This window comes from Bombus flavifrons, chromosome 14 (genome assembly GCF_040668555.2).
Source record: "Bombus flavifrons isolate JBK064 chromosome 14, iyBomFlav1_principal, whole genome shotgun sequence".
NCBI lineage: Eukaryota > Metazoa > Arthropoda > Insecta > Hymenoptera > Apidae > Bombus > Bombus flavifrons.
The window spans coordinates 6286025-6307241 of record NC_138455.1 but is presented as its reverse complement, the minus strand read 5'-3'; the positions used below and the strand labels follow the sequence as shown (position 1 = coordinate 6307241).

General features: G+C 38.7%; 1 protein-coding gene across 1 annotated transcript in view; it reads left to right on the top strand.

Moving 5' to 3' along the window:
- The window catches only part of Arl4 (ADP ribosylation factor-like 4), a 49109-nt gene extending 29086 nt beyond the window's left edge, over nucleotides 1–20023 (top strand). The window contains exons 2-4 of the mRNA XM_069127747.1: nucleotides 13249–14133; nucleotides 15700–15915; nucleotides 17864–20023. Coding sequence (XP_068983848.1) covers nucleotides 13923–14133; nucleotides 15700–15915; nucleotides 17864–18060 — 624 coding nt within the window. The 5' untranslated portion in view covers nucleotides 13249–13922 and the 3' untranslated portion in view covers nucleotides 18061–20023. The remainder of the gene's footprint in view (nucleotides 1–13248; nucleotides 14134–15699; nucleotides 15916–17863) is intronic.
- The last annotated feature ends 1194 nt before the right edge of the window (nucleotides 20024–21217 follow it).

The window sequence follows — 21217 nt, the reverse complement described above, 5'->3', positions numbered from 1 at the left end:
CTTAATTTATCTGACATATCGCTGCGACAAGTTAATGAAAAAGGTCACAAACTTAAACTACGATTTCCATTTTAGACGAACCAATTAACAATATCGTTTGGTGAAATTCCTATGTTATGGAGTTCTTCTTGTACGTCTGCGTACATCGGTATCCAAGGCGTTCTACGCGAATCACTGAAACGATCGAGCAGCAAATCTTAATTACCTCGCCTTTGCTGCAAATTACAGACCGATTCTTGGGCTCACGTAACGTCACGGCACGCGAACGATTCGAGCGGCATTCCGTGCCGCCGAAATAAGAACCTCAGGCCGCGTTTTCGTTCGTCTCTAGCGCGATAATGCCACGATTCGTATCCGTGACACCTTCTAAGAAAATTATTCCTGTCGACCTAACTCGCGAGGTTCCTACGATTTTTACAACTTTTTCCTTCTAATCTTTAACGAACGTATTATGCGTGTTACGCGAATCTTTTTGAAACTTCATTAACGCTGTTACGGGACTCGACTATCGTCATCATATTGGTGAAGTTTATATACGGCCGAATAACGCGTAAAAGCGTGCACGACGCGATTCCTTATGGGAAGACGAGAAAATAACGTAGAACAAAATTTTCTCATTTTCTTGCTTAGCTTCCGAGAAAATCGAGCTCGAAAATTTATCAAGTATACTTGAACATGGATAGTTATCGATTGGATACGAGTAAACGATCAATAGGATGTTATCGTAGAAGAGAAAGTAGGCAACAAATATGGAGTAAAATTTGTACGTCTAAGGCTTCATTTTCAAGGAAACAGAGTAGAAAGAAAGGAGACGAATCGTTGAAAGAATTTTCGAAGAGAAGAAAAAAGAAAATTCTATCGTTTTCATGATCTCTATCGCATCTGATTTACGGCATCGAACAAATCACACAATTAGTTGTCACGGCGTATGATGTCGTTCCGTATGATGGAAAAAGGAAAATTGCAAGTATAATTGTCACTTCGCGCTATCACGTGCAATCATTTTATCCATAGAGTGACCGCCTTAAAACTCGCGGTACGTTTAGTCGGATCGGTGATCGGTGTTTCGCGTAACGCCGATCGAATTTATTTACCATAAACTTCACCATAAATAGAATCTCGACATTTCCATTTACCGTTTGCCACGTCCATAAATGCCGAAAGATTTGGAATGCACGATCCTGTTATCGATCCTGTTCACTCGGCTATCGCGATTGAATAACGCTCTCCATTTTCCTTAATGGTTTCCCCATTCTGCTGGAATTATTACTCGTTTCCTAACGATGTACATCGTTCGTGGAATTTGAGGATTATTCAAGATGTTAATTTTACGAAAAATTTCCTCTCTTTCTCTTTTTTTTTTTTTTTTTCGTGAATCCTAATTTTAAAAACGTACGAATTTCACTATACTCGAAATATCTAAAATTTTTGCAAAGAATCGTCGATCTTTCTTATATCCGAAAATTATGATAATCTTATCTTCTGAGATTATCTCTGCTGTAATTCTTTGGAACGAGGTAATTTCACAGAAAAGCAATGACCGCGATTCCTTGATTTATGTCGTGTATTCGTGGAATTTGAGTAATACCCAAGGTACTAATTTTAAAGGATCATCGATCTGAAATTTATATCTTCCTCGATCTATGATCGAAGTATCATAACCTGAATATATCAAAATTCGACGAATCGATATACCACAGATTTTTCTGACATTCGGAGAGTAGCTAAAGCGCGTTAACTTTGCTGGAACTTACTCGTCTTCTTTGTATCTCAGAAAAACGATAAAAAGATCAAACTTTCTCCCACTACCTGTAAAATAAAATTATCTATAACATAAAATTTACATTCTACTCGAATTTCTCTAGGGGTCATAATTTGAAAAGCGTAAAAATTCCACGAGCTTTCGTGAAATTCGTGCAACATTTAAAACGATAATTTTTCGTCGCTCTCCCTCGTATAGCAGAAGCACGATAAACAATCGTATCCTCTAAAATTCATATCTGCTCCAATTTCCCCGCGTGTTATAATTTTAAAACGCATAAAAATTCGATGAGGTGATACGTGGTTGTTTTCCCCTGCAATTTATATATCTGCCCCAATTTTCTGTCGCGCGATAATTTCACAGAGACATAAAAATACAACTCGAGCGAGTGATAGTCTCTCGGCGAGATATTTACCGGCACGAAATTGAACGAGATTAAACATGAAATCGACGATTGTTTCTATAGTTGAACACGCGTCGTTTTTCGTTTTCACGTGACACGACGGTTACGACGATGAATGTTATTTAACGATTATGCAAGATCGTGCAGGCTATGGGAACGCGTGATGTTTTCTATAAATATTCAGGAGGTGTACGTGTTACGGACGATAATTTATGTGACCTCGAATGCACTGGCGGGCCAAGAAGACAGGTATACAGGTTAGCATGCACGTGCAAAAGTAGGTAAATCAAATTTAAACCGGGAGAGACGAGAGGAAATATATACAGAGCGCCAGAGAAATCTGGTGTTCTGGGTCATCGTTCAGCTTCTATCTGCGACGCTCGTTTTAGTTTCGATCCCTTAACCCTGTACTTGAAACCGATAACCTTTATAATCGAACGTAATTTACATATTCCTGTAAATTCATATTTCTGTGCATACAAACAAATCGAATCTGCATAGAAATTTATTTCGTCTGCTACATAGACATTGTGTAAGGTGTATTTTGTACTCGAATAGTTGTACTTGAAATCAACATTCCTTGAGTATGTAGTTAGATATAAATTGTATGTTTGCGTGAATTCATATTTTTATGGTCGTAATTAGTCAGATAGCTGTTGCAACGTCTTTGAAAATTGTCTGCTTAAAATGTGTCGCGAAAAGTAAACGGCGACGAGTATACTCGTCAAAGACGGAGTACGTGTAGCTGTTGTAATATAGAATTAAGTTGTAACGGGATGACTGTTTTATTTTTTAATTTTATTACTGCTGTTTACTGCAATTAGTAAATTGCGATTCGAACAACAAATTGTAACTACTTTCTACGCGTGACGAGTATACTCGTCGTAACACAAAGCAGTGTCTGGTTGAACAAATTGAAATTATAGAAATTTATTTCATCCGCTATATAGACATGTATATTATGACATGTATCTTTTTTACTTGAAACCAACATCGCTAGCAATTAGATATAAATTGCGTGTTTGCGTAAATTTGTATTTTTATGGTCGTAATTAAACAAATTAAATTTAAATAGAAATTTATTTGTTCCAATATGATGTATACTTTGCTCTAGATTTTCTATATATTTCTATATACAGGGTGGTTTAAAATACAAATGTATTCATTTCTGGACAAACAGGAGATAGTCTTAATATTAACAAAACTTATTTTGCATTTTAAACTTTCACGATGATCAGATGACATATCTGTGATTCTCCGGGGGTTTCAAACGTGTCATTAGCACGTCGTGTTCGTTCATTTCGAAAGATTTTCTACGGTACAACTATCAACTTGCAATATACTGTACAGTACACCTAGACAATTATAATTAAAATGCTTTAGCAACTAATAGAAGCGACCTCATTTGGTAAACATCTATTTTGTTAATATCAATTTGGTAAAAAATACACACGTGTTTTTGACAATCATTGTCGAAGCAAAAAAATCAGAAGCCCCTAAATCTAATAATAATAATTAAACAAAGAATCGACAAGATTTCAATTTCTCAAAAGTATCAAGAAAAAAAATCAAGGGAAACACCAGTAATTATAAAGGAACCTCCGCTGTTTTTAGAAAAAGAAAAAAGAAAAAAGGAAAGAATCACAACGTTCTCGTTTTCTGGAACATCTCTCTCCCTCTCTCTCTCTCTCTCTCTCTCTCTCTCTATGCGTTTCCCTTCAAACAGCGAGATAAAAATACACGATTGCAAAATAACACGCGTGTCGAGTCGTATCTCTCTTCAGGAATCGGAAGAATCGCGTCGATCTATCGCGCTTTCAGGCCGTGTTTTCCTGCGTGCTCGAGATTCAAACTATGAAACCCTAGAGTAGAGGAAGGAAAGGCGCAAACAAAAAAAAAAAGAAAGGAACAAAAGATGGAAAAAGGAAATAGGCGAGAGGAGGAAGGAGAGAAAAAGGAAGAGAAAGTAGGGGGCGACTGGAAATTAGTGGCGGTTCGCCAAGGGTGTGTTTGTGCTCTTTCAACCCCTCTTTTGAATCGTCGCTGTTTACACGTGTAAACGTTTCGCTGAAAGAGAAAAAGAGAGCACGGCGTCTCGTTAATGTTACATTGAACCCCGTGTACAGCTTTTCCCGGAGCGTTGCCTTGTAATTATATTGAACGTTCGTTAACGACGTTGCTCATAATTGAGGATCAAAGTTTCGGCCGAGCTACGTCTGTCTGTACACGATGAATACAAATTGGAAGGCTCGACACCGGAATTTTCGGTGAGTCCCGACGATCGTTTTTGGAATCGTGGAACTCGCGGAAATTTATGCTCGCAAACCGCGTGAATTATTCATGGCTCGATCATGCGTTTAATGCACGCCACGATATATTATTCGGGAATTTATGTCGCTTGTGGTGTTAGGAAATAGAAATTAAATATCATTAAGTAGCATTAAATTTAATTACGCCAGGACGTAGAAATTAAATACCACTTCGTATCGCGATCTGCTTAATTGGAGAACAGATTTCGCTGATTGTGCGGTTTTAGCGATTTTCACTATGCGATTTGAGTTTCTTCTTTTGTGAAATAAGGAAACATTTAACAAATTTAATGGATTTGCAGTTTGATCCGTGTAACGATCAATATCGAAGACAAACATTCAAAATTGAGAAATTCATTAATTCGCGTTGTAATTATCTAGAGATACGATCATATGGTTTCAGAACTAGGGAAAGTAAATTTTTCAGAAAATATTCGCTCGAAAGAGAATGTATAATATAGAAAATAACTAGAATATGTAGCGATGGAAATTTTCTGTTGCTTTGAATTACGATCATCGATCTATGTTCTAACATTCCAGGATTTTCGACAAAATTTAACGGAACTAGAATCCTGCGATAAAATTGAGCCTTTTTTATAGAAAAAGCATTTTCAGGATATAAAAATGGAAACGCTTAATACTTCAAGCTTCATTGTCGAACCTATAAAACTTAAAGCCGTAGTAGTTTCGATAAATTAATAATCGTGTTCCAAAAAATCGTACAGCGAGCTGTAGAGAGTATTCCATCGGGATTACAACCGGCACTTTTATCGTAAATTCCGTTCCATGAATTTTTACAGGAATTTTTAATCTCGTATTTTCGTTATTCTCATTGTATATCTTTTTGCTGTTCCTCCCCCTGTTCCAATATTTCGTCCTCTCACTAATACCACGAAATATATTCCACACTCTTTTGTCATATAATTTTGTCAAGATTTTTTAAATATATTTTTATCGTAAAACTCTGATCGCTATCGCGCGTTATACACGAAAAATTGGAATCGCTTTCTCAGTTTTTCCATTGAACGTTCTCCTAACGTTTGATTGGAAATTGACGCAGCAGATATCAATGATAATTTTCGTTGCCTCCAATACATAATGACAAAAGAATTTTCTAACTCCTAACAAAATTCCTACTGACTTTTCTTTAGATTTTTATATTCCTCGAGACACATAGCGATTCCAAATTTTTGGTATTTTTGTGTACTCGTCGTATTCCTTGTTATTTTAACCATACGCGATAAACCTTCTGAAACGTACGAGCCGAACAGCGAGAGAAAGTTAATCGCCACTATGGTGTCGATAAATGAATGTTTTATTCGATGGAAAGCTGGAAAGCTAAACAGGGGAAATACAGATGAAAAAAAAAGAAAAAAACGCGAGCAAAAGTATTGGCAGCAATATCTGTAAACTGCATCTGGTGCATGTGCATCTGCATTGGCTTGCATCCCGGCCCACTTTTATCTCCTTTTTTCTGGACCAGTCGGCCGCACCTGCCAGCAGGAACATTTTTGAACACACGTTCTCTACGTCCTTTCATATTTTTTCCTTTTCGAAAACAGAGTGTTCCTCTCCATCGACGCGAAACTCGTTAGCACTCGTCGCCTTCCTTTTACGCCTCTATTATTCTTTCCTTTTTCACCCGTTTCTTTTTCTTTTTTATTTTTTGAACTTGCTCTTTTGCTACCGAATCCTCTTTCGTATAACACGACGCTATTAGACGCTGCACGCAATAAAAACTTTTTACTGATTCATCTTTGCACGATGAAAACACGTGCTAAGAAATTTGGTATTTTTGTAGAATGTACGTTTTAAGATATATTTAACTCGCGAAGGACTAACGTTTCGTATATTCCCCTTTTCCTTTTTCCTTTTTTTCCGACCAATTTACGAGTTAATGAATTTTATTTCTAAACATCTTGGCTGTGAAAGAGAAATCCTGGCATTCACCTGGTATCTTTCCCCGTTGTTGTTTCTTTCATTTACATTCTACGATTTGATGAAATTTAAAGAAATTCTAATATTTGTGTGTACTCTTTACCATATAATTCAGGATATCTTCCATCACGATTTGCCACTTACACGTACGCTGGAAAGTCGAACGCTTTACATTTGTTTCTCTCCTCCTCCTATTTGCTCATTTATGTTCTAAAAATATTCTACTTAGTTTTATAAGGAAACATATACATTTGTATCTTAATTAACTTTTATTTATATTTAATTTTACCTAATGTTCTTATATCTAGCTTTATCAGCCTGTATTACTACACTTACTGCTACGCCTATTTGCTGTACTATTCGAGTGTTTAGGAGGAGATGCGTGCAATGAGATCTTGAATCTCCGAGTTCGTTTTATTTGTTCCTGCGAAATGACCGTAACTTAGCTTCATTGCCTCTTGCATATGCATTCTAATTATATGGTAGAATAATTTTCGTGCTTCATTTTCAATTCTCCTTATCAGCGATTCCTCCGCTGTTTCTTTTTCTTCAGGTCCTTAACTGTCTCGTACAAAGGAAATTCTGACAATAATACGCGTTTTACGTACTCCTCTTTGTGCCTGTCGCACAATTTGCATAATTTCTCCAAATTTTCCTATTTATAACACAATTACGATGGGCGTAAGTATCGACTTTCAAAGTATAAGATATTTTTGCAAATAATTTCTTTTCTCTCTCGACGGGACGAATATGCAAATGATAGACGATGGTTGTTGCGTAATTCGGTAGAAACACCAGTTGTTAAACAAGTGTGCTAACGCGAAACGATAGTTCAGGTTGAAAACGAAGCAAAGACGATCGAAGTTACAAGCAAACAGACAAAACGAGTATCAAGTGTTTGCTTTGCGGTTTACTGGCTTAGTTATCTGTGACTCGTGTTCTTTAAGGCCTCACCTCTTACCGAGAAGCCTTAAATTCACTTCAGCACGTTCGGATTACGAGTTTCGTCTAGCCTGGACTTGACCACGCGCAGAATTTAAGAGCTGCTGGTGAGAGTATCGACTGATACGAGCGTCGTTTACGTCTTTCGTGCCACTTGAAAAAGGAAACAAGAAGCAGAAAAGAACAACTCGAAGCTTTGATTCGCGAGAGATGGAAAAAAAAAGAAAAATATTGAAATAACTATTTCTAGGTCTGCAATCGAGATCAATTTAAGCAGCGAATTTTTATTCTGCCGACTTTGTTCTACCGATAGGTAACGTGAACATCATTTCTTGTATCGTTTTAAAAATACACAATAAATAATCAAACAAAAATCGTCCTATACTTAAAAAAAAAAAAAAAAGAAAAGAAAATAGAAGAAATTGGAATATCTCAAAGAAAGAATTTATAGGGGAAGCCTTTCTAAAAATGAAAAATATCCGAGTTAAAATGAAATTAGCATATATTCGGTAGCAACTATTTATGTCACAGGAAATCATTTCAATCAGTCACGCACACGATACTCTTCTCAACGATTTACGAGGATCATCCTCGCATAAACTCGCGCTTTTTATCAGAACGATCTCTCGGCTGTTATTATAGGAAGCGTGTACTCAGCTGCAAAATTACACGTCTCGGAGTCGCGTACAATTAAATAGGTAAATAACCGAGGAAGGAGATCGTGATTGCGGCGGACTCGTTAAAAAATGGGCGAGAACAAAAGTAACCAGTTGCGTGATTAGAGAAAATGGTGAATCTGGGAAACAATAATAATCGCTAGGATGAACGAAAGGAGAGGAGAAAGGGAGGAAAAGGAAAGAGAAGTGGAAAATGATTCATAGAACGTTCTCAATGATCGCGCCTATTATAAGGCGGGATCAGCTATCGACAAATATTTTTATTCGCCTGCAGTCGACGGTTCTATTGTCCACGCGTATATGCACGGAAATCGAACGATCGAATCGTGGTGAACACGGAAGTCGAGCCGTGGATTCGATCGTGACGGAAATAAGAATAAAGGATTCACCTAACTTGACGAAAAAAGCCATACTAGGCACCGGAAGACCGGAACAATAGACCGGAAGAGACTGACAGAACGAGCAGCGATTCACGTATAGCTTATTATTTCTCCGTTTTCAACGATCGAATATAATTGCAAGTTTCAACCTATCTAATAGAAAAATTAATTCTTTGAAGATTATTAAATATCTATGGGAGTATGAGTATTGTTAATTATACATAGAGGATGTCCTAGATCTTCTTATTTGAATCTTGCATTTTTATTTAATTCTACAACATTGCGAACAAAATCGAGGAGAAAATATTACGTAAATGTAATGTGATAAATATTTTATGGGAAAGTTGTAACAGAAATAGTAAGGTTTTATAGAACAGCAATAAATTATTCTACGATAATAAAATTTCTACGATATAATTCTCTCATCTAGACACCATTGAGAAATTTGAATTGCATCAAGAAGAAAACTCAGACGGGTAATGTAAAAAGACTCATCTTGCGGAACCAACGAATATGTAGCAAGAAAAGAATCGATAAAACGAGTGACAAAATTGAGCGTTGATCTAAGGAAGACTCTATTATTATTAATTTTGTTACATATACGATTGATGAGATTTTTATTACAACATTGAATACGTAGATCGCTCACAGTTCAAGATCTTCTCTTCGATAATTCTTTCAATAATTTCTAATAATTACCTTCCTAATTGTATCTTAATAATTCTAGCCAGCGATTCTTTCAATAATTTTCCGACAATTTTCCAAACTTATCTCTTCTCTATAACCAATGGAGATTAATCCTAATACTTATAATAGCATTATTATATTATACGTATGTCGCAGCGAGTTTCATATTAAATTTCCAACGAGCGTGAAGAACTTGATACACAGGGTGTTCCGATAAATCGTGGACGACGCTGTTTCGACGTTGTATCGAGTCGATCCAGAGCAGAGCGCAGCGTCGACGAAACGGTGCCGAGAATAATGGTAATCGTAAATTACGGTAATAGAAACAATCAAAAGGGAGGATCACGGCACGAGCCTGTTCTCCATGTTCGCCCACCATGGAATCACGGAGGCTAGCGATGATGTTCTCGTTTTATCTGCTGCTTAAACAGCCGAGCAGCACAGGCTATTTTTAAGCGGAATAAAGCGTGCAATAACCGGCGTCCGACGAGAATTAAAACTCTAAGTTGCCTCGCCGTCTCGTTTCCCCTGTTTCTGCTTCGGCCAAAAAGAATTTAACGAGGTTACAGTCGCCTGGCTCGATAAAGGGACGAGTTCTCCCGCACGAGACTATGAACAGCGTGGTGTGTTGCAATTTTTGGCGGGAAATTGCGCCTCACAGCGAAGCTACTAGGTTGTTGGAAAAATTTGCGATGAAAGTTAAGGAAGATTTAATTGTTAAATGAAACGTTTCGTCTTTTTTCGGTAATAAATTCCTTCAACTGAAAGGAAAAACGTGAAAAGCTAATAGTCTTTACTGAGCTAATTTGTGAAAAGTATTTGAGAAAAAAACAAAAGAAATGCTTTTTGCCACGATTAACGTGCATTTTCAAACTTCATATTCGTTCTTTGTTTCCTTTCATAATGGAAATAATTGTTGATTTATGTTATGCAAAATTTTATCTTCTACTGTTTAAAAAAAAAGGAATGCTATTAAAACGACAGATAATAGGTACTGTTATGTGCACTGAAGCATCAAACCAAATTTGTGGAAGTAATTTAACGTGTGGCTAATGCATCTTCGCATCTGTTAGCAAAAATTGCATGGCAAAAAGAACTTTGTACAGCGCTAGCGTTCTTCTCCGAGAAAATTATTTTGCCCATAGGAAATGAAGGCTTTTCGGAATTGCGTAAGCAAGCATCGTTAAAAACTTACACTTCTATCATAAAAAAAAGAAATACCCTTCGATGAAATATACATACACGTATTTTTCAAACCTAATATTTCCAAATTTTGTATCATCCTAAACTTAAACTTCTACTATTTAAAAAGAAAGAAGTACTCTTCGCTTATAATCTGTATAATTTAGAATTATACAATTATTTTGTAATACATATATGTATTTCCAAACATAATATTTTCAAATATATTTCTGCAGGTATTGCCATCCATTTTTCTATTAGCAACACCGTTTTCTATATTAAGAGTGGTAACTTGAAATAACTGGATCCCCACATTCTTTTCTTTTTATTACGCGTTTAACCTTCGTATCAACTACAGGATCATTAGCGACGATATTAGACTTAGACCTATTAGATTTTAGTGTACACATTTATTTCTTTGAGGAAGCTTAATGCGTTCGATATGTAGTTTCGCGATGTTAGGGCTGTATCAGGTTCTATTCCGTGTCTCTGTGTTCGTCTATTTCTCTATATCTACATTCGCAGAGTATGTGGACGTTAATTGCTGGTTACGGCATATATTACAGTAAGTCTGCTATGCTCTTTTAATTAGCCAGGTAATTATTCGTGGGTTATTTTGGTGCGCGCAGTCCTTAGGCGAGACATTACGTTCCTTTCCTTTCTGCTCATATTATTACACACGGTTATTACATCAACACGTATTATTAACATCTGTTGATACAAGCACATATCGAATTTTCTCGCGGATTTTTCTGCTTCTGATCGAAGCGCTGATTTTCTTCCATTCTTATTTTACGGTCCTCTTTAAACGGTTAATTTGATCTTCGGACACGGAATCGGAAGAAGCCGATCGGTAGGTTTAACCAATTAGCTGTTTCTGACGAGTATACTCGTCATGAAGAAATGGTAATAAAATGAAAGAATAAAACAGTCGTTTCATTACGACTTAATTCTATATTGCAACAGCCGCGCATACTATGCGTTTGACGAGTATACTCGTCACGAAGAAATGGCAATATTCTGTCTTATGCCGAGTATACTCGTCACTCGCGAAAAGTAGTTACAATTTGTTGTTCGAATTGCAATTTACTAATTGCAGTAAATTGCGATAATAAAATGAAAAAATAAAAAACAGTCGTCTCGTTACAACTGAATTCTATATTACAATATACTATGTATTTGACGAGTATACTCGTCGTCGCTTACTTTTCGCCACACATTCTAGATACACGCTTTTCTTTGAGGTAGCAACAGCTAACCAGTTAAGGGCTAAGCTAAATAAAGTTTAGTACGGTTAGCCGACACTTTACAAGCATCGAGAAGGCGCGTCTTCGGGTTTTAGAGCGTCGCGCCGCCATGGCGAAATTTCTGCTGTGTGTCACAAGGCGCGCAATATGCACATTACACGTTTAATGGCTTGGCCCCAGAATTCTCTGTAGCCTGCAACCGTAACCGTAGTGTTATCCATAAAGTTTGCCGCCTAGTGGAAGGAGATTAATCACGCCTCGTGGAACAGGAATATTCAGCCGGCGGATTTGCATGTCGAGTGGTTAGATTTGTATTCCTTATTGCCAAGGTTAGTCGCGTTCTCGCGATCCTTTTTTCTTTTTTCTTCTTTCTTTTTCTTTTTCTTTTGCCAACAGCGTACTGCCAGTGAACGGCGCCCTTCTTAAATCGCGCTATTAATTGACTCTTATCTCGCGTAGTTAGTCCGTGCTATACTCCGCAATTATGCCAATCATTTAACAATTTGATCGATCGTTGCGAGGAATAGCGCGAATCGTGTCTCGATCCTTCTTCGTCTCTCGCTCGTTAACCTTCGTTCCATGCTTACGGCAATTTGACATGGTGCGATTAGCGTGGAAAAGAAAAATTAGCGCGCAAAGCTGACGACCACAGGCAGAAATCACGATAAGTAACTTCGAAACGCGGTCCACCCTATGTTATCGAGATTGTCCTCTTAATTGATTGTGAAATTTATTTCTATTAATTGTGATATTTCGAACACGATTCTTTATTTGATCGTTTGTGAAGCTTCATAGATTTATCTTCTGTCTTCAAGAAACTTATATTCGCGAACCTAATCCGGCTTGTTGCAAATCGAGAGATCGAGAAGAATGGGTTTGTCACGTTCTGCTCGTGTCTTCTTCCGGGAATTTCATTCTCTTTACTATATCGATGTTTCCGCAGCAAGAGACAGATTAGGTTGGGAAATCGAAGGCTTGCAGAATTTGCATAGATCCCATCGTCTTTTAATTGCACGTATGTGTATATATTTATTTATTTCAAAAATTGCACTTGGTTTCACATGAATTACGAACATAAATATCTTCTGCTCGTGTTAAATTTGTTTAATTGTATCGATTCGACATCAATTTGATATCAGTTCCACGTAAATTCTCATATCATATGATTAATCAATTTCTCGATTTTTGTTAATAGAATAATAAGACGAACAAAAGAAACCTCAATGACTGTACATATTTTAATGAAATTTGAAAACCGGTCATTCGACCGAGCCTGATAAGATTAGTGTTAAGTTTCCCTATGGAGATAAGCTCGAGCGTGCAGAGATCGAGCTGCTTGTAAAGCGACGCGCTTAAGCGCGTGACGAATAAATCGAGACAAAGCGGGCCTGGCATCTCGATTTATAGAGGTTTTCACAGCGGATCCAAAGAAAACGAACGAAATCTCGATACATGTGGAGGTTCTCGAGGTTTCCAAATTATTGAGGTTCCACCGTACAAACAGGAGTACGGTCTAATCGACGATAATTCCGCTGTTAAAATTCCTGTATCTCCGTAGTCGAACAAAATACCTGGGGCATACTCGAGATCTATCGAGACAGGGCAATGAAAAAAAGCAAGAAAAAGAAAAAAAAGAAAAAACGGGCAAAAAGACGAGATGTGAAAAGCGCGGCCGATGTAGCCAGCAGGCATCGCTAACACGTTTCTCCTTTCATTTTCAGCCGGTGCGGTAGTGATCGTGGCCTCGAAGCGAGTCCTTTTACGGCGGGGACGAGCATCGAAAGCGGAGGAGAGCCTCCCTCTCTCTGTCTTTCTCTTTCTCTCCCCGATCGTCCACGTTGGCCCAGAGACGCGAGTCAAACCAGCATCATCCACACGAGGGATATAAGGGACGAAGAAGGCAGGAACGAGAAGAACCGGGTTGGTTCAAGAGAGATAAAACGAAAGGCTGGAAACTAGACGGCCAGATTACCGAGCTAGCATGGAATAAAGGCGGTGCAGCTACGCGGTGGATCGTGCACAAGGGGGAAAGGGAGAGAGAGAAATTCGGGGGAAGAAAAAGCAGTTGCCGGACAAGGGAACACTGGTGGTCCTCCTGAGTGCCAGTTAAATCCAGCATGAAGTAGAAGAAGAGAATTTTCAAGAGGAAGAACGCGGTCGTTGAGACGAAGGACGGAGGATTATTGATCCGAGATATCGAAGAGAAAGTGGTGGATAGAATAGAGCGAGCGGCAGAGGTGCGAGAGGAGACCGATCGGATATCGAGGATTGATTTTGAAGGAAAAAGACGGAGAAATCTAAATGATAGATAAAAGAAAAGGGAAGAAGGCGGAGAAGGAGGGTTAGAGGGGAGGAAACGGTGGTCGAGTTAGGAGGAAGCTGGTGAAGGAGAGGAATGGGTGCCGGCATGGGCAGGAGCGGCACGAGCGGCGGCTTCCTCGAGGCACTTCCCACGGGAACGCCGCTCCACGTGGCCATGCTCGGTCTCGACAGTGCTGGGAAAACCACCGCGTTGTATCGACTCAAGTTCGACCAGTACCTAAACACCGTGCCCACCATTGGCTTCAATTGCGAGAGAATCCGTGGTGGCATCGGAAAAGCGAAAGGTAAAGTCGAATCATTCTTAATGTTTCTTAGTATACTATACTTGCGACGACGATCAACGTTGAGACACGAGTTTACCGCGGTTTTAGCTTACGCTTTTCAACGCGGCATACACCAATTCACGGGTTATCTTCTTAGTTAATTTCCGGCTGTAGTAGGTCATAAATTGAGAAACGCGGAAAAGCGACGATGTTACTAGCGATGATATTCTGTAAAATTTTCTAGAGTTACTTCCGTCATCTTCTTGTAGCAAACCGAAACAAGTCACGCGGTAAACACCGATTTGCAATCGGCGATGATTTTTCTCAATGCAGCGTCTATAGCTGGAACGCGCAACTATCGTAACTGAACACGTAACCATTACGTGGTCAGGATAACGCTTAACGCGGACATTTATTACAGTTACCGCGTGCGTGGCAACGTAATAAGTCAATGTCGATGTCGATGTTTCTTCGTACGACTAGGTCTCGTTGTCCCAGAAACCTGGTAGCAACGATCGCGCCGAGAGATGGAAATCGCGTTAAAGAACCTCTTCCTCTTTTGTCCCTTTGCACTTCGTATGGCGGCGTGTCTGCTTTAGAGAAAGTACAGTTCACAGTGAAAAGAAATCACGATCGTTTCCTAAGCATTAGAGAAGCGTCCTACGAGTTCCATTTCTTTGAATTAAAACAGGATGTGAAAGCAACTAAAATGCGCATGCCGTGGGCTATACTCGAGATAATAACGTCAGGATAAAAAATATTACCTTCCACGTTCTGCCAATTATTTTACATAGCATTTTCATAGCGTTTTCCATGGGCAAAGAAAGGTTAAACGCTGTGCAGGGAAAATTTTCACATTCCCCTTGGTAGGCTTTTTAATATCTTTAGAAAGCAAATCGTGAAAAGATCGATCATTTCCGTGATAGAAACACGAAAAGTTTCTGGAATAAATGGTTCTTTTGTATTAATTAGTACAGATTTTGCATAGGACAACTTATTGATAAATTGAAATCTAATACCAAAGTTCCACAAGCTGATTCTATAGATTTTTAGATTTTATCGTTATTAGATCCTTTATATTAGATTATAAAAATAAAATGTAGAGTATATATTATTTCATATTAGATTTATGTAAAATTCAAAGGTGCAAAAATTTGCAGAATTACGTTCGAAATTATTGTTCGAGACATACGTAAAATATGCAAAGCAAGCCCATTCACATTCAGTCGGTGAAACAAAATTTCTACTTAGCTTCCACCTTTTTAAATTACCTTCACAAAGCCAATCATTTGTGTAACCATCCGCAGTCTAATTATTATTAAATCCGATACTTGTTCCATTCCGATATAAAATTGTAAACGAAAAATTTATAAGCTGCCAGTTGTAATTTATCGATTCATTAATATTATTTATTTTCATAAATTTATTATGCAAAAGCCCAAATCCAACAATGTAGTCGCATCTTTCCACCCTAAACGATAGTTTCACCAGTTTCATCCCCTTTAGAGCTTTTGTTCAAGGAAAAAGAAAATGCTATAGAAAAAGAAGAAGGCAAGTAAAATGGGTTGCTATGGTGGTTTGTCGCAGGTGTGAATTTTCTCGTATGGGACGTGGGAGGGCAAGAGAAATTGCGACCATTATGGAAGTCTTATACCCGGTGCACAGACGGTATTATCTTCGTGGTTGACTCTTGCGACGCGGAACGGCTCGAGGAGGCAAAAATGGAGCTGACCAGAACAGCCAGGAGCCCGGATAACGCTGGTGTTCCCATTCTGATCCTGGCCAACAAGCAGGATCTGCCAGGTAACACGGTACTCGTGCATGTATGCATGTGCTAAGTTGGCGTTTCGCCTCGATTATAAGAGGAACCGTGGCCTCTTTTGTAAATTAAACTGCTCACGGTGACGCAGAGTATTAAAAACGCGTTCTCCTGCTTGTCCTATCTATCGTCTTTTACAAGGATATACTGGAAAGCGTTTCCGTGCCTCATTCGTTTGTTTCAGTATATGTCTAACGATAACAGGAGATATAATTGGAATGGAAAACGAAAGAAATTTAATTGAAACTCGGACTAAGCGTTTAATTATTTCCGAGACTTTGCTTAATTGCTTGAGAGAACGTAGTATTAAACATCTCTTCGTGTCTATTCTGTAAGCTGTCTTTTATAAGCAAGTGTTAGTGAAAATGCCAAGGTTTCTGTCTCCCTCGTTTATTTCAATGTTTGTTTAGTAATAACGTAGAGATAACAAGAAAAGAAAGCGAAGGAAGACGATCTTAAGCTTGATGTTATGTGTTTAATTATTCGCGTGGGACTTTGCTCGATCGCTAAATTGATATATGTAGTATTTAGATGTGTTCTCTTGTTCGTCTAAGATATATTCCTTTGTAAGGAGATATTAGAAAACGCAGACGTTTTTATATCTTCTTCGTGTAATAATAATTAAAAAGAATGAGAACCATTTTATATTCCCAACGCTTGCTCAGTATTATTAATACACTGTTATATAAAAGTAGATTTTTCTTTTATTCTAAATTAAAAGTTTCGTTATCCACGAGGCTTCATTTGGATGTTAGCTGTAGCAAATGGTTTCCGTGTTCAAAAACAAGATCAAATTGCTTTCGAAGACTTTAAGAGTATGAACAAGTGGCTGAGAAGACAGCCACGTATCGGTTTAAGCTTATGGCTTCGCTACGAGGACTATAAATGCACTTGACCGCAATCTATATTGGAGCATGATTAGATTATAGATTGTATATCTATGAGGCAGCAGCACTTGATTTCACAAACACATTGCTTTTAATGGTCTTGAAAAAAAATTTGATAGAAGACAGTTGCGTCATTCGTAAGATTATCGTTTTCAACTTCTATATATTATGCTTTTATGCCTTTTATTATGTAACTGAATGTAAACCATTGAATAACACTTGCCATTCGTGAAGTTCAACGTCTACAGACTATTGATTCGGCAAGGATAATTGTTTAGAAACAAAGAGTATGTAATCTGTCCTCTTAAATTAACTAGACACATACCATATAGTCTTTTATCGAACTTGATTCAATTTCTAGAATCCTAAAAGTATTCCTCTACGACTTTACTAATTCAATCAGAGACCCAAATATAATCAAAAGACTCGAACTATATCCCTATTCAACTACAATCCTAAATTACAAGATCCAATGATCCTGAACTACTTACCAAAAAAGAAAATCGTCACCGTAACAAGAACTCGAATTCCACCACAAGACCTGAGTTATCTTCGTCCTTTTAAATTCCAAATAGGAAATATTCCTCATGATCCTGAATTATTAAGAAAAGAAAATGTTCCTTAAATCCGAAATCCATCGCAAGACCTAAACTACCTTCATCGTTGACTAAAACTCTAGATGAAAAAATTCTACAATACCGAAGATATATTTCATCACAAGAATTCCATCGCAAGATCAAAACTGCGTCTCTTCATTTTTGATAAAAAAAAAGTCTAAATTAAGATTTTACGCGATCCTAAACTACCAGAAAAAGATGATCGTGGAACGCTACAGAGATGCAAGTTCCATCGCACAAGACTTAAACAACCTTCATCCTCGATTCATCATTAACACATACCATCAACGAAAAAGTATTTATTTTTCACGATCCTGAGCAACCAGAAAAGGAAATCCTCTTTTTGAACAAAACACCTCATCCTGTTACCGCTCTTTGCTCTCAATACACCCAATAACTGACCAAACCGTTCCGCCTGATGTCCACAGGTGCCAAAGAGGTGGGCGAGTTGGAAAAGCACTTAGGCGTCCTGGAACTAGCTGGAATGCCAGGCAGTGCGTGCATCAGAGTGCAGCCAGCCTGCGCGATCACCGGCGAAGGCCTCCACGAGGGGTTGGACACGTTATATCAGCTGATATTGAAGCGACGTAAGCTCGCGAAACTGAACAGGAAGCGGGCCAGGTAGGCCAGGGCCTCGGAGGACTGCACGTGCGTCTTCTGATTTTGTAAGTCGCGGACAGTCTCTCCTTTGGATACAGCCACGCCTTCCACGGTGTCTTCTTCCTCGTCCTCTTCGTCATGCTGCAATGACGACGTCCACGAGGTGCTCGAGTGAATGCACGTGTACACAAACCTACCGTTCACGCGGACAATTGTTCTCGTCGTAGAACACCCTCGATTTTTTGTTCCCGACGATTGTTTCACGGACCAGTGTTGCTCTCGAGACGCTGACCGACCGGATGTGTGTTCTTAATGGTGCAAGCTGAACGGTGGATTCGTGCAACAGAGATCGAAACAGATCTCGTGGTATCGTGCACGGGGTCGTGGTTCTACGTTCTTCGATGGAGATGCTTAATTTTTCTGATACAAGAAAACTGGACAGCCTCTTACGAAGCAAAGAGGTCAGAGCTATACTTGGACGTATTCCTTTGTCGATTGATTCGTTTTAATTTAGTTTAACAATGCGTATTTAACGAACGAGGGATATACGAGACTATGAAAACTGCCACTAAAGCTGCGTGGCTGACGCAACATACTCTAGAGAAGAACACGAAGAGAGGACAACGGTCCTTGTAAGAAGCTAAACGATTATGACAGACGATGACGTCGGTCTGAATATTTTTCCGATCGGATGCTCTGACTGGGGTTGTTTCACTCACCGATCACCGGCTATTTTTGCCGATCCTAATGGTGCACAGACGTGTTTTCGCTTTTTCGAGAGAAGATCGGGAGGACGTAGGAAATTTTCGAGGCAATGGTGAATCACTCGCCGATATTTTAGGTGAATCGTGAATGTCCGTGATGACAACGAAACAAGTGCTTCTCCGCCGTAACACAGAAGCTCTATTTTGCCAAATTTTGCATCGTTCCTTGGGAAACTTTTCAACGATCCCTGCCGATTGCCTCCGCTTGTTATCGATAACGAGCTCGGCAGCCGCTTAAAGTCGTACATTTCGCTGATAAAAATGGAATTGAGAAGGCAAAAATATTTCGCTCGGAAGAAGAGGTCAGGACTTTCGCTATAACGAGGCTTCATCGACGACTTCGTTGCTGATAAAGATGACGTCGAATCGTATTAATAATGCTGACGTGGGCCCGGTTCAAGAAGGCCAAGATAAAACCTGTATATTAATAACTATGACTGTAAGCTCGCGAAATGATCGGGATTAATTAAAAGAAATCGATCGCGATGGAGGAAGGGAACATCTGGCTACGATTTTCGATCAGAATGGAATATAGCACCGGAGATTTGTTACTTGGTCAATGGATACGCTAGATGAGTTGCCATTGCAACGAGTAGAAGAAAATTTTGCTAGATGATCTTTCGCTACGTGGAAGATCCTCGAGCTCTTGAGTTATCCTTTGTCGTGAATTCGTCGTGTTAGTCGAGTCGTAGTACGCGTTTGTAGAGCTCCAGGTGAATCGTCGACCTTAGGTATTCAGACGATGATCGTGCCTCTCCAATTTTTTGCACCTTTATACCATGTAACGAGAGAAAAAGAGATAAAACGATCAGACGTAATAGAATATCGTTGCTTCTTCCCGACGAGTGGAATTTTTGTAAAACGATGTGATAACAACCATCCTCAATCCTTTATCTTTCATCTTTATTGTTCAATTAGCCTGTATCGTACGTATGTACACGTGAATCAAATATTGTATTCGTTGTATCGTGCTCTGTAGGGGAGTAGGAAAGCAAACCGATCGTTTTGAGCTTAATTGAAATCGATACATATCGCGCCCCCTCCTTCTAACTCTGATTCAGCGTGTTATTCCTTTTATTCAAATCGGAATTGAGAGATTTTCTGGAAAAAAGAGAGTCCATTAGCATTAGCATGGCGAGTCGAATAAATTGCGTTGGAAGCTTTCCATTTCTTTCTTATTTAATATTAACTGTGTTTCAACTTTGTTCCTTTTTCCCCTTTTTTCATGTTTTTATAAAACGAACAAAAATTTCAAAAACAGACCTACATTTTTCAGAAAGCTGCTCGATTATTCCTGAATATGATTCGTTGGATCATGACCGATTACACGTTACGTATTCCGCGAGTTTATACGTTGAACGTTTACAGCGAAAATTATGAAAGTTTGAGAGTCAGCTTTTATGAATGGTTCATTAGGAAATTGATCGATTTCCGTGCGAACATTTTGAGCGATGGTTAGAGCTCAAAACGGTGGGTGCTCGTGTTTCTTGCCAGTGTACTTTATTCTTAACGGTCCCTTTGACATGTGGACTTCCGGTATATGCAGTTCTTATCGACCACCACCAATGCAAGACGATATTTTCTATGGCGTTGATGATATTCCGTGGGAAACATATCATCATGAAATTTTCCTTTTGTTCAACAATTCGAACATTATGAACATTCGTGAATATTATAGATCAATTGTTACAGTTTCTTTCATATCTATGATACGGTTGCAACACGTTTAATATCAAACATTGAATATCTTTTAACGGAAAATATCGTACGAAACTATATTGTATCGGTTCGTCGAGGAAGAATTGCCTGCTCCAATTAGAAGTATATATACGTTTGCCGCTAACAAGTTATATATTCGGTTTTCGCGTCTCGGAGAGCGCAAAGTTCTGATTTCGTTTGGTGTTCTCGTGGCCGACCCTTCTACGTTTCCTTGCGATTTTTCCAAACTCCGCATGAAACTTCCATTTTTCATCTATCTTACCAGGGAAACAATTCTTCCGTAAAATTTCATCTTTTCGCCAAAGAAATCTATATACCGTTTTAACTCGTGGGGAAACTCGTTACGTGAAACTACAACAGCGATACTTTGCATTTACCTTCGTCGAGAAGCGCTTGCTTCTTCTGGAATCGCGGCACTACCAAACAATTACGATCATATTTAACGAGCTCCAGCAAGTTTACAGCAAGGAGACAATATTTTCGTGGAGAACGAGCAGCATGCAAAACAGTTCCGAATCGAAGCAAGAAGTTGAAGCAGGTACTTGTGGTGTATTTACTGGCGAACTAGCGCAGGAAGGAGGATCGAAAAAGAAAAGAAAAAAAACGAAAAAGAAGAAAGAACGTAGCCTCCACTAGCAAAATGTAGCGCTTTTTTTCCGGACCGACGAGGCTAGGAATGGGAATCGAGCACACGAAAGT